Source organism: Ranitomeya variabilis, chromosome 4 (genome assembly GCF_051348905.1).
Source record: "Ranitomeya variabilis isolate aRanVar5 chromosome 4, aRanVar5.hap1, whole genome shotgun sequence".
Lineage (NCBI taxonomy): Eukaryota > Metazoa > Chordata > Amphibia > Anura > Dendrobatidae > Ranitomeya > Ranitomeya variabilis.
Window position 1 is genome coordinate 432,002,247 of NC_135235.1, and position 14,539 is coordinate 432,016,785.

Genomic DNA, 14,539 nt, shown 5'->3' on the forward strand with positions numbered 1-14,539 from the left:
ATACACTATTACATACATTGTATATACACTATTAGACACACATACATTGTATATACACTATTAAATATAGATACATAGTTGTGACATGAAGCCGCACACACTCGTCTCTGCCTCACTCACATCCGTGCACTGACTGTGACTGCACGGTGCGTGACAGGACTACTCAGCAGTGCATCAAAACACGGAAGTGCTCCTCTGTGCCTGATTGGTTACCTTTGAAGTTGGCCAGCTGTGTGATTGGTTGCGGCGCAGTTCGAATCCATGACGTCATCGCTGCACTGTCAATACCAGTCGGTGTGCCGGTGACCGGAATAATGGAAATCCAGTTCACCGAAGAACAGTTTCAGGAGGCCTGGAAGGAGCTGGACGAGCGGGCACTGCCTGCGGGCTGGGAGCTGTTCACAGAGAGCATGGGCATTCACATCTACCGGCTCTACGACCAGGTATGGCTCCCTGTCATCCATGGTGATCTGTGACTAAAGATGCAGAGCCATGGCTGAGATGATAAGATCCATGACCACAAGCTGAGATGATTACTGTACAGGTACTAAGAAGTGTGCAATACACCATAAATCACAAGTACACACATTCTATCTATCTATCTATCTATCTATCTATCTATCTATCTATTATCTATCTATCTCTATATCCATGCCCATAATCTGAAATGACTACTGTACAGATAATCAGAGGTGTGCAATTTACAGTCCATGATCATGCGCAGAATGATTACTGTACAGGTACTAAGAAGTGCGCAATATACCATAAATCACAAGTACACACATTATTATATATCCTACCAATTGCGGACTTACATTACCATGGCCGCATGAAGAGACCCATATAAGTATATTTTAAAAATTAATTCTTTATTAATCAATGTCAAGGATAAAAAATATAACAGAACCAAACACAAGTAAACAAAGTGTCCAAGGAATGGATAGAGCAGGCTCAAACCTATGTATACTGTTAATATTTAGTCCAAGTTGGATCAATACTTGGACTAAATATTAACAGTATACATAGGTTTGAGCCTGCTCTATCCATTCCTTGGACACTTTGTTTACATGTGTTTGGTTCTGTTATATTTTTTATCCTTGACATTGATTAATAAAGAATTAATTTTTAAAATATACTTATATGGGTCTCTTCATGCGGCCATGGTAATGTAAGTCCACAATTGGTAGGATATTATTCGGAATGCCATAACTTGAGATGCTGAGGACTATTAGCACATTATATATATATATATATATATATATATATATATATATATATATATATATATATATATAATACTTTTTTAATAGTACAGAAAAACTTTGATTCAGCCATTAAAAACGCAACAGTATTTTTTTTCATGCATCTTTTTCAGAAGAAGCCAATAGGGAAAATGCACCAAAACTGTAGAGTTTAGCAGCGCCTTTAGATTCCCCGAGGGCGGAGATTTCATGGAAACACATTTACTTAACAGTTTAAACCTTATTCGCGTGTAGCGTAAATGTTGCATATTTTCTGTACAGAAATTCTGCTGTTTAGCTGTCCAAGCAAAGTGGATGTGATTTCATGATAACTGCGGCTCTGCTGCTGAACTGTGCGGTTTTGGTGCTTTGTTTCTCTCTTCTCTTCTATGTGGAGCCTGAAAAAAATGCATGTAAAAGCTGTAGTTACTTTATTAAAGGGAACCTGTCACCCCCAAAATCGAAGACGAAGCTAAGCCCACCATCATCGGGCTTATCTACAGCATTCTGTAATGCTGTACATAAGCCCCCGATGTAACCTGAAAGATGAGAAAAAGAGGTTAGATGATACTCACCCAGGGGCAGTCCGGTACGATGGGCGTCGCGGTCCGGTCTGGGGCCTCCCATCTTCTTACGATGACGTTCTCTTCTTATCTTCACGCTGCGGCTCCGGCGCAGGCGTAGTTTGTCTGCCCTGTTGAGGTGTGAGCAAAGTACTGCAGTGTGAAGGCGCCGGGAAAGGTCAGAGAGGCCCAGCGCCTGCGCACTGCAGTACTTTGCTCTGCCCTCAACAGGACAAAGTACGCCTGCGCCGAAGCCGCAGCGTGAAGACAAGAAGAGGACGTCATCGTAAGAAGATGGGAGGCCCCAGACCGGACCACGACACCCATCGTACCAGGACGGCCCCTGGGTGAGTATAATCTAACCTCTTTTTCTCATCTTTCAGGATACATCGGGGCTTATCTACAGTATTATAGAATGCTGTAGATAAGCTCCTGATGATGGTGGGCTTAGCTCACCTTTGATTTGGGGGTGACAGGTTCCCTTTAAGTGCAAAATCAAAGCTTTTGTGTACTTTGAAAAAAATACATTAAAAACGCTTCACATCTGCACCAAAAACGCATCAAATAAGAGGGAGAAAATTGTTATTCTCCAGTTTGGTAAAGATCCAACAGAAACCACATTATTTTTGCAATGTGTGAATACGTCCTTACAAACACACAAAAGCCAGATGTCATATAGAGAGGTTACAGAAAGATGAGAATGTTTTGGCGCTCCGACTATGAATAAACGAACAAAAATTAAATCCACAGGTCCCAATTATTTATTTTACTCATTTATATAGCACCATTAGTTCCACAGCACTTTACAGACATTATCATCGCTGTCCCCGATGGGGCTCACAATCTATATTCCCTATCAGTATGTCTTTGGAATGTGGGAGAAAACCGGAGAACCCGGAGGAAACCCACGCAAACACGGAGAGAACATACAAACTCCTTGCAGATGTTGTCCCTGGTGGGATTTGAACCCAGGACCCCAGCGCTGCAGTTCTAACCACTGAGCCACAATGAGCAGGATGCACAGATGATGTCGCACCAGCCCTGGCTAATCAAAAGCTGTGTCGGGGACGCCAGAAGGTTAGAGATTCTCGGACTCCCATCCAGCCGCCAGGTAGCACTGATCTGGACCCTGGACTGGAAAACCCCTGAAAACTGTGGGCAGTCCAGAATTTGGGTCTACGCCCTGCAGTCTCGGGCATCTGCTGAATGTCCTTCACTGCCACAGCCCCTCTGACATCTCCTCCTGCCGGAGAAAGAAGTGGTAAATTGGCTTAGATTAGGGTGTGGCCAGGGGAGTGTCAAAAATTTGCTGCGGCGCGGTATGCGGACTACAAAATGTGGCCATATTTATTTTCTTCAAAAGTTGGGACATATGCTAAATGGTGTTAATAAAGACTATAGCTCACACAGAAAACTCAAAAACAACAAGCCCTTAAAAGGAATCTGTCACCCCAAAAATCGTATATGAGCTGTGGCCACCGGCATCAGGGGCTTATCTACAGCATTCTGTAATGCTGTAGATAAGCCCCCGATGTAACCTGAAAGATAAGACAAACAGGTTATATTATACTCACCCAGGGGCGTTCGCACTAAGGTCCGATGGGTGTCGTGGTCCGGGGCCTCCCATCTTCATACGATGACGTCCTGTTCTTGTCTTCATGCTGTGGCTCCGGCGTACTTTGTCTGCCCTGTTGAGGGCAGCGCAAAGTACTGCAGTGCGCAGGCGCCGGGAAAGGTCAGAGAGGCCGGAGCCGCGGCAGGAAGAAAAGAAGAGGACGTCATCGTATGAAGATAGGAGTCTTCGGGCCGCGACGCCTATCGGACCCGGACAGAACCGGGACCGCCCCTGGGTGAGTATAATATAACCTCTTTTTCTCATCTTTCAGGATACATCGGGGGCTTTACTACAGCATTCCAGAATGCTGTAGATAAGCCCCTGATGCCGGTGGGCTTAGCTCATATACGATTTTTGGGGTGACAGATTCCCTTTAATCCAGCATGGAAGAAAGAGCTCTGGGAAAGCCTGAAGGAAATTCAAAAGTGAAGAGAGGTCCACTGTATGTTGGAAGAGCCGGTATAGATCTGGACTTGGCCCTGAGCTCTCATATACAGAGTGGAGCGGCGTTCACTGCACTGTGGAACAAGCATTGTTAAGTGTCTCTTGCTGGGTAGAACTAGTACTTCTCTAATGACCATAATCTGAGGAACCTAAGGACTGGGACATTTAGGATGCCACCATCAATATATAGTGCGGAATTTATGTAGAGTATGGTGATGGAGAGCCCCCTCCTTTATAAGAACATCACCAATTGGTTGCCTTGGCAACCAGTAGGGCACAATGCAATTTTCCAATTAGAAGATATTGATCACCTATCCTTAGGATAGGTCATCAATATCAGATCCATTGGGGTCTGACATTGAGCAACTCCCATCAGTTAGCTGATGTGAACACATTGAATAGAGTTGTGTGGCATAGTTTTACTTAATGTATAGTGTCCGCTGCCAAAAAAAGAATAGAAGGAGATATTCCGGAGAATAGGTGTTCGGAGGTCGGTCGCTGCACCTTGAATGGAGCTGCCCATTGAAGCACCGCTAATTGTGTGTTTGCTTCTGGCCATCTCCCAAGCTTATAACAGCTGACCAGTAGGGGGGCCAGGTGTCAGACTCCCATCAATCTGATATAAATAACACATCCTATGGTTTAGGTTACCAGTATATTCTACCTAATAACCTATCCATAAGATGTGTTATATGAGATTCTTGGGGTTGTGATAGGCAAGCTCGGGAAGCGCCCAGCTGCCAACATTTTGAATGGTGCTTCAATGTGTAGCAGCCGACCGCTGAACACCTTTTCTCCCGAATATTTCCTTTTACCCTTGATAGGACTGCCTCTCAGTATACCACTATCAGACAAAATACACTGCAGTACAGAAGTATTCCAGTGTATTATAAAATAAATCAGATTATCACAAGGTTATGTCCCCTAGTGGGACTAAAGAAAGCTGGTAACAGATCAATAAAGTTCATAGGAAAAAATAAAAAAAAAGTACCATAATCTGAACTGTAACATTCTTAAAGGGGCTTTCTACTCCAGGGCACACTTTTGACAAGTAGTGCAACTTTCTAAATACTAGCAGTGTGTAATATACACATTGTTAGGATTTGAATCTAATAGACGGTGTGCATACTTGCAGTCTTGTGCCGACTAGCTTTTAGTCCAGTTTTCTGAATATTAAAAGAAACAGATGAGAAGATAGCTATCATGTGACAAATATGTAAATCAAACTGGCTGTAGGAGCCAAATCCTACTGCTGGAGTTACACTAACGTTTAAAAAAATCGGTCCGATGTTGAGCCAGAAAACCAGGACTAGTGTAATGCGAGTACAATGCGATTTTTCTCAACTAGCATCCGTATGATGTGTATGCAATTTGATTTTAACATCAGCTTTTACATAGAGAATTACTCTGTCATTTTAAGATAATTTTCTTCAGTACATAGATAGGTACATTGGTAGAAATATGTGAGTCGCATACAGAACCATAGCTTTGTGTGTGTAGCTTACTGTGCATGGATTTAAGTAATAAATAAAGAAAAAAATGGTGTGGGGTCCCCCAAAATTTTTATAACCAGTTGAGGGAAAGCTGACAGGTGGGTACTGATGTTTATAGCCTGGAAAGGGTATAAAAAACATGGAGCTTCCCAGGCTATTAATATCAGCTCACAGCTGTATGCTTAGCCTTTACTGGTTATTAAAATGGGGACCCACCAAAAAAATGAAGCGGGGGCCCCCCTATAATTAACAACCAGCAAGGGCTAGGCAGACAGCTGGGGGATGATATTAATAGGCCATGGATATTGACCCCCTCCCAGACTAAAAACATCCTCTCTCAGCCTCCTCAAAAATGGCACATCCATAAGATGCACCAATTCTGGCGCTTAGCCTCCGCTCTTCCCACTTAACCTGGTGTCAAAAATGTTTGGAATGGAAATAATTTTGGAAAAAACACTGCATACGTTTTCCTGAAGCATCTTCTTCAAAAACTATGCAAGTAATTACAGGTAGCCATTAGCGCATTTCTTTATTTGGACACCATGTTCCAGAAGTTGGACTCCCTTATATCAGGTATTTATGACATAGCCTTCATAAATTTGGTTTAAAGGGAATCCTTATTGATCGATTGTGTTATCTCGCATTCATCTTCCTTAATTTTTTGTATATTTCTGTGATATTTGGAATTTTTCCAGTGTGACACATAAATTGTGTTTTATGTTACCTTATTCCTCAATTTCACACATTGAGATTTAGGATAACCAATTTTATACTCTTGCCCTTTTGAACCCAAGACGGGTGCTTATCCTTAATACAATGGATTATCTGTCTTTTATAATTCTATAGCTAATTGGAATAAGCAGCTTTCCTGCTGATGATCCGATATATGGTGTAGATTTCAGGCTCAGTTCATCTGTGGGATATCCTGCTTAGAAAGAACTGATGTTCCTACAGTCTGTATAAATGTGATCTGTGGATTTATACTGGTGTCCTCTTGTACATGTGTCCTAGGACAATATAATGAGTAGAGAATAACACAAAGCAGAACGATGTAAAGATGTGGAGAATTTGTGGGGTCTTTCCGCTCTGATTATTGAAGACGTCAATTACCAAGAATTATGAAACATACCGGTTTTATAAGACGCGTTTCAAAGTGCCACACACTTCTTCCTCAGGAAACAACCTAAGATTCAGGGGGACAGTCATATCATGACCATCCATCTGCCTTTAGGCAAATTCTTCAGATATAAATCCTTTACTACCGTATTTTTCGTACCATAGGACACACTTTTTTCCCTCCAAATTTGGGAGGAAAGTGTGGGGTGCGTTTTATGGTCCGAATGTAACATGTGGGGAGGGGGCAGCGGCAGAGTGTGATCGCACTGAGACTGCACTCGCAGGAGGCAGGAAAATATCGCCTCTGCAGGAATCCGGCGCTGGGGAAAGGAATATTCATTAGTCGCTTCCCTGCCCAACTGTCAGCACCAAGCAGGGAGCAGCAAATATTCCTTCACTTAAACTGTGAGAAAAAGAGAAAATAAACACAGCACTGCTACACCCACCTAATCAAGATGCCCGCAACTGGGAGCTGCTGCTATGCCAATACTGCCGACACTATCTGCACAGACCCTCGGGTGCACTTCATACATGAGTATGCCGATAGTCCAGACAAAAAAGAGAAAAAATGATGGTGCACTCACCGGTCTTGTGATTCAACAATGATTTATTGCGGCATATGCAGGAAAACAACTAGGGAGAACGTGGATTGAAGAGGACAACGGCCGTTTCGCGCGGCTGCGCTTCAACGGGTTACCTCATATGCAGCCCCATCTCATCAATGACTGTGGAAATTTGCATGTTCTCTTAAAGCAGTCATCTTTATAAATCTCATTGGAAAGGCACCAAACAAAAGTTCCAGCATCATCACCTTGCCCAATGCAGATTCGTGATTCATCACTGTATATGACTTTCATACAGTCATCCACAGTCCATGACTGCTTTTCCTTAGCCCGTTCTAACCTTGTTTTTTCTGTTTAGGTGTTAATGATGGCTTTCGTTTAGCTTTTCTGTATGTAAATCCCATTTCCTTTAGGCGGTTTCTTACAGTTCGGTCACAGACATTGACTCCAGTTTCCACCCATTCTTTCCTCATATGTTTTGTTGTGCATTTCCTGTTTTGGAGACATATTGCTTTAAGTTTCCGGTCTTGATGCTTTGATGTCTTCCTTGGTCTACCAGTATGTTTGCCTTTAACAACCTTCCCATGTTGTTTGTATTTGGTCCAGATTTTAGACACAGCTGACTGTGAACAACCAACATCTTTTGCAACATTGCGTGATGATTTACCCTCTTTTAAGAGTTTGATAATCCTCTTCTTTGTTTCAATTGACATCTCTTGTGTTGGAGCAAATGATTCATGTCAGTCCACTTGGTGCAACAGCTCTCCAAGGTGTGATCACTCCTTTTTAGATGCAGACTAATGAGCAGATCTAATTTGATGCAGGTGTTATTTTTGGGTATGAAAATTTACAGGGTGATTCCATAATTTTTTCCTCAGAATTGAGTGATTCCATAATTTCCCCCCTATGCTTGGTTAAAAAAGTAACCATTACTGACTACCACATTTTTTGTTCTTGATTTCTTTTAGTGTTTCTTAAAGCCAGAAAGTTGCCATTTGAAATGACTTGAGTTTTGTGCCATGTCTGTGATCTGCTTTTTTTCTACAAAATTAAACAACTGAATGAACATCCTCCTTTACACTTAGAGGTGTATCACCTATCCGGATGCCAGACCCTGTAAAATCTGATTATGGCTGTCAGTTAAAAAAAGGCACTTTGGACAGACTGGAGCTAGCCACTATGTGTAGTAAGTCCCAGAAGAAGTCCGGCCTTCACATTTTAGTCTCTAAATAAAGGTCTGGATTTATAATGAGGCCCCTGAGTTGCATCCACAGAGTAGCTGATGGCACTACTGGAGCAGTGAACCTGATGCAAGGATAGTCATACTAAGCTGCTAAGTAAAAGGAAAGACACAATCAGGGTCTGAATCAGAAGGCAATACCTGAGGTGGGTTACAAGAGGTCAGTCAAAAAGGGACTATTATTGGGAAAGGTTGGAGTATTCTGGCATAATGGGTTTAGTGCATTTTGGCTCAAACACAGATTCCTAAAGTGAATACATATTCTTTACAGTCTCTTGCCATGGTTGAGCATCAAAAATACAATACCTGGCTGCAAGCTGAAGTATATTATATATACCAGGGTGTCTTGTGTGTATGGAATCATAAGCCTCCTCTAGAAAAAGCAGTTGAAACTAAGTGAAACAAATAATTTTTGTGTAGAAGTGATATCCAGAGCCAAAATTTTAAGCTCTACACAACTCTTCAGATTTAAATAAAATGTGGACGCAGCGATACTCTCAGGAAGAATAGAAATTTGTTCAGATTCCTCAGTATGACACGGACAGAAGCTTTGGAAGACTGCTTTTATTTTGTAGTACCATTTCTAACTGTCAACATAAAAGAAAATCTGGAAAGAACAGAGCTCATCTAGCTAGTGCAGGATTCTAGATAAGTCAGATTTTTATGGTTGGTGATTACTGTAATTTTATGTTTAGCATATTCTAGAAAATGATGCCACTTGATTGTCATCAATTTATGATTATCAATATCATAGTTTCGTCAGAGGAAAAGTTTTGTGAAAAGTAGGTGTGCTCCAACTCCAACCTCTGAGGCATCAACCTCCACTGCAAAAGGATGCTTTAAGTTAAGATAAAGCATTACAAGGTTAGCTGTAAACCATTCCTTTAACTCCAAGAAGGTATAAACTGCTTCAGGTTTCAAGTTGACCACATATTTTCCCTTTTCAGTCAACTCAGTCAATGGTTTGGCAATCTTGGAAAAAAATGTAATTAACGCATAATAGTAGTCTGCAAACCTTAAAAAATGCTGCAAAGCCGTCAGTTGTTTGAATTACACCCAATCATTGGACATTTAAGGGATCTATTCAGAAAACATTTGGCAGACTACATATACCCCAGGAAATTCTCTTCCTGAATGAGAAAAACACATCTTTGATGCATGGTGCATAGATGTCAGATGTGTGACTCATAATCATAATCATCCTCCCAATTACTGATGCACGGTAACATATGTCAATAATGTACATTGGATTAGACCAATTAATTTTCCCAAGGGGCCACAAGAGAGACTGTGACAGTTGTGGAGGGCCGAACCAATAGGCTGAATTAAATTATGTTTTATATTAATATTATATTAATTATAATTATTTAATATGAATTGTATAATTTAGTATTGAGCAGAATTATGTTTGCTGGCACAGCTATATTTTACTGTATAAGCCTACATACACCCCCTATGGACAGTCTGAGTCCACAAAGTCCCCCTTTTACTGTATGAGCCCCCCATAGCCCACATATATTCAGTATGAGCCCACATACAACCCTCTATAATATAAGTCCACACATAGCCCCCTGTATATACAGTATGAGCCCCAACATAGCCAACCTATTTACAGTATGAATTCCCACATAGTCCCTCTATACACAGTATTAGCCACCACAGCCTCCTTATATATAGTATAACTACCAAATAAACAAAAAACCTCAAAATTAAGTGCTATATTTGGAATAACGAAGCCCTGGCTTGGAGTTTCTCATTAGCAGTGCTTTCCGCTATGTAGCATTTCAATGATCCTTAAAGCCACATTAGAATGATACTGACAGTCTGTAATATCAAAGGATGAAGTTCAGGTTAGGGAAGCAGAACCTCTTGACTTTTGCTGTGTCGATGTCCTATTTCTTGGGCTGCTCTTTCCTTTGAGGAACAAATATAGAGAATGCAAACATTCAGGTCATCCTAGTTCGTGTGAAAGGGAAAAGGGAGGGAAAGTAATGATTCATTAGAACTCCTCAAAGTCATAGCCCTGACTCCACTTGCATCATATAGATGTTGGAACTACTCTTAAGATCTTTAGTAACCCATTTCCGTATGTACAGATCGAACTATGTAATGTCAGAAATTAATATTGTTATATTCTGGAAAGTGGTGCAAAATTTGGCTTCATAAATGAATAGAGATATACTGTTGTGTAGACTTTTAGTTTTTAAAAGTTAGTTACGGTATTACAACTATATTCAGAATTTTCAGCACTCTACATTGAGGTGAACCTTTACTTTAGAGCTTTATGATGGGTTCACCAGGCAGCAGGAAATATAGAGTTCCTGCTGACGTAAGCACCAGGGAGTAGAGAAGCTAATAGTCACTCTTTCCTGCCTCAAACATTGAGCCTTAGAGTTTTTCTAGGATCTGTAATTGTACATTTCTCATACTAATGTATGTTACAGACCATTAATGTGGTTTATACTACTGAGAGGAAATGAATTTTATTCCTCCTGGGAGCCTCCAGCTTTCAGTCATCGAAGCGTAGAGGCTACTGTCATAGCTCAGTGCTGTAAGCACACATCGGCACTTTGATTGACCGCTCTCCCTGCACAGATGCGCTACACAGCAAGCTGCAAACTGACGGTGTGATTTTACCCACCATTCACTGTGCACCGAGCAGAAACTGTAGCTGCATCAGGCATGCCTCTGACTGAAAGCTGGAGGGTGCTGGCAGGAATAAAGTTCATTTCCTCCTGGTAGCTGTGCTTTCATTAAGGCAGCTGGACAACATTGGAACACTATTCGCTTACAGATGGACCCTATATTTGTGGATTAATAGCATTTGGGTTCCCTTTTTAAACACATTATTTTTTACTCATTTTATGGGACATTAATTTTTCAAAATGTGTGTACATAAGTCATAACACCATTTATGGCTATTATATGACTTATGTTCTGAATTTTACACAAGTTTTCACTCTGCAAACTATATCTTTATTATGCTGTCCTCTGTGACCTAGTGAGAAGAGACTATCTGGTATGATGTCTCCTCTATACACAGTTCACAGAAACAGAGGAGCACTGCATGGTACACAATATATAGCAACTAGGAAGATATTATACCATAGTACTGAGCTGAGCAGATGTGAATCCTGCATTTTACTGAAACATAACAGTTGTTGGAAGCTGCAGCACAAGTCTGTGTGTGTCTCACTATGCTGAGGGCTTCTCTCTCCGCCTCACTCTCCAGAAAGGATAAAACAAGGTGCAACTAAATGTGCTTGTAGTCCGTCTTGCTTGCTTGTTTTTTTTTTTTTTAGTGGAAGTTGATTCAGGAGGTTGGGGGCTAGAAAAGGCTTATAAGTAGCTTCTAAGAAGCAGATTTCTTGAAATACATTTCTTATACTATTAATTTATGCAAATTTTGCTCATACGATAGTGCCCATTTAATATTTTTTTTTGTTCAATATTTACACTGGCATGTATATTTGATAGTTACTTTGCATGTAAAAAAAGATGCAGACATGTGTTAGACTCTATATCTAGATATTTCTTTATTATGCTCAAGGAAATCACAATTACCCAATTATTTCTGGTAATCTTACATTCGATCTAGCAGAAACATGATAATGGAAGCTTCCTCCCAATTTTTTGAATGACCCATTCAATTTGAATGGGTGATTTTGATCTGCAAATGAGACAAAAAACAAAACAAAAACATACTTTTTTCGTTTTTGTAGACAGTTGGTTTCCAAGAAAAATGGACATGTGAACACGCTCATAGACTATAATGGGAACATGTTCTATCCGTGAAAAACATGAGTTGAAAATGGACATGAAAAGCAGTCACGTGAAGTGGGGCTATCTTTGGAGAAGCCTCTTAGTTTTTTCTTTTCATGGAGGACACGCACATGTAAAAATTAAAGGGGTTTTCCACTATTAGAACAACTCATTTTTGATCAAAATGTTTAGCCCCCCATAAAATAATACTCATCTCCCATGCCAGCACTTTTTCTTGGGGCTCCCTTGCGATTGTTGTGACACGTGATCACCCAATCAGCGCTGGCCTTACTGTCCTCTCCTTTGGACAACTCAAACATAAAGAGGAAGTCCGGGCTGATCTTGGACTTCCTCTTCCTGCTCAGTTTGACAGGAGGCGGAGACAGTGACGTTAACACTGATTGGACACCGGCGTCACATGTCACAATACCGCACGAGAGCTCCCGGGAGAGCCAGTGCCGACACAGCGGGAGTTTAAGCTCTATACTTTTATCAAGGCCAAGAGAATGGTATGACAAGAAGTTGTCCAAGTAGTGAACAACTTCTTTAATGAAAGCCAAACCGTACTTTACATCTGAAAAAAAATCATTGACGTGTGAATTTGCCCTTATTTGCACTCTGTTAAATAAAAGAAAAGCTAAATACAATAACTAATGCTTTTTTCCAGAAGATTCAAACATCACATAGATGAGAAAAAAAATACATATGCCATGAGTGGATGGATTTAACAAAAAGCAGTAATTGTAGCTTCTATAAATGTCTGTACTAAATATTCTTATGTGCGTCAGTACATTCCTGAAAACCTCTGAAAAAGCTGCGGGGGACCTGGAATTCTGTTACTGCTGTAAGAAAAACAACATCCAGGTAGAACAGCTGCAGACTGAAAAATAGAATGAAAAATACATTCATAAATAGAAAATATCCAGAAACAAAAGAGGCCAATACATAGTGATGAGCACACCCAATTAAATATACATGTCTTTATTAAATACCATTAAACATACACAATAAAAACATTAAAAAACATATAAAAAACAGCAATTAGACACCCCTGAGTCTAAAATAGACAAAAAGCCATGGGTAATACATGATATGAGGCTGCCAGTATATTGTGTATACAGTAGTAACCCTATATGATATAGCTCCATGCAGATATCCAAAACAGTAGGAACCTAAATAAACCTGCAATCCTGTACAATGCTCCACAGCGGCTCGGACTGGCCCACAGGGTAACAGGGGAATCCCCCGGTGGGACCCTGTGTAGATCTGGGCCCCCAACCCCCCTGTATTGGCAGTACTTGGCATAATTCACTTGATTCACTCTGTACAGCTAAAAGCAGCATCTCATCATTCATTAACCACGCTACCCAGCTTATTATTATATAGATATAGGTAAATTTGTGAACGAAAGTAGTATAATATTTGCATGCAGGTGAAAAGTGCCCCCCCCCCAAAGTCAATGTTATTGGTGGGCCCTTGTCACCCCAGTCCAACACTGGGTCCACAATACTCAATACTTGTGTGTATATAGTGACACACCGCGATTGCCAAAATAGTTGACCACCCTCCTGTAAAATGAAGACTGGAAACTGCAGAATGCAGACAATTATCCCATAAACTTGTCCAAACGAACTACCCCATATAAATGGTATGCAGGTAGAGTATACAAATGCATTAGCCCAATTGAGTGCACATAAATGATGTAAAAAAGCAAGAAGATGGTGCATGTTATATATACAGGAAGGGAGAGTAAGCCGGAGCAATCTAGCATATAAGAAGTCCACAGGAGTGTGTGAAAATCATATATGCCCAAAACAACCATAACTCACATAGTTAGCAAAAAGAGGAAGAGGAGTGTGAGGAAGAACCCCACACGTATCGCTGTGATAATAGCTTCGTCAGGGAAGAAAACATCCATCTTTTTATGTGGACAATTAATTCTGAAACCTTGACGTTAAGATTTAAAGGTAACTTGTCATGTGAAAAAAAACAAAATCTGCAGATTAATAGTGTTCCTATTAAAACTTTCCTGTCGCCACATTAAAAATCTAGCTGCAGGGTAGGAAATTAACTTTATTCCTCCCGGCAACCACCAGCTTTCAGTCATGGAGGCGCATTTGACACGGCTTCAGTCACCACTCAGTACACAGTGAGCGGTGGCTGTGAGCACACCCTCGCCGCTGGCTGACAGCCGGCTTACCAGTGCAGAGCCAGCTGTCAGTCAGTGCTGGAGCATGGTTACAGCTGTCGCTCACTATGTACTAAGCAGTGACTGTTGGTCTTGACTCCATGACTGAAAGCAGGAGAATAGTATGCAGTCGGGCCCTCAGTTCAGCGGCTGCACGGCTTTAGAACGATATTAACCTGCAGAGTATCCCCAGGTTAATAATGTTTTGGACATGACAGGTTCCCTTTAATACTTAGTCAGTGGTCTCCCCTACTTGCCCTTTTTGTTCTTACTCTACTCCCCCAGTTTGTTTTTGCTCTACTCCACCAGTCTGT

At 41.0% G+C, this 14,539-nt stretch overlaps 1 protein-coding gene across 2 annotated transcripts in view; it reads left to right on the top strand.

The window, feature by feature from the left end:
* Positions 1-274: 274 nt before the first annotated feature.
* Positions 275-14,539, top strand: part of PCTP (phosphatidylcholine transfer protein) — an 82,453-nt gene continuing 68,188 nt past the window's right edge. For both annotated transcript variants that reach the window (XM_077251423.1, XM_077251424.1), the window contains exon 1: positions 275-443. In XM_077251423.1, the coding sequence (XP_077107538.1) occupies positions 315-443 (129 nt within the window). In that variant the 5' untranslated portion in view covers positions 275-314. The remainder of the gene's footprint in view (positions 444-14,539) is intronic.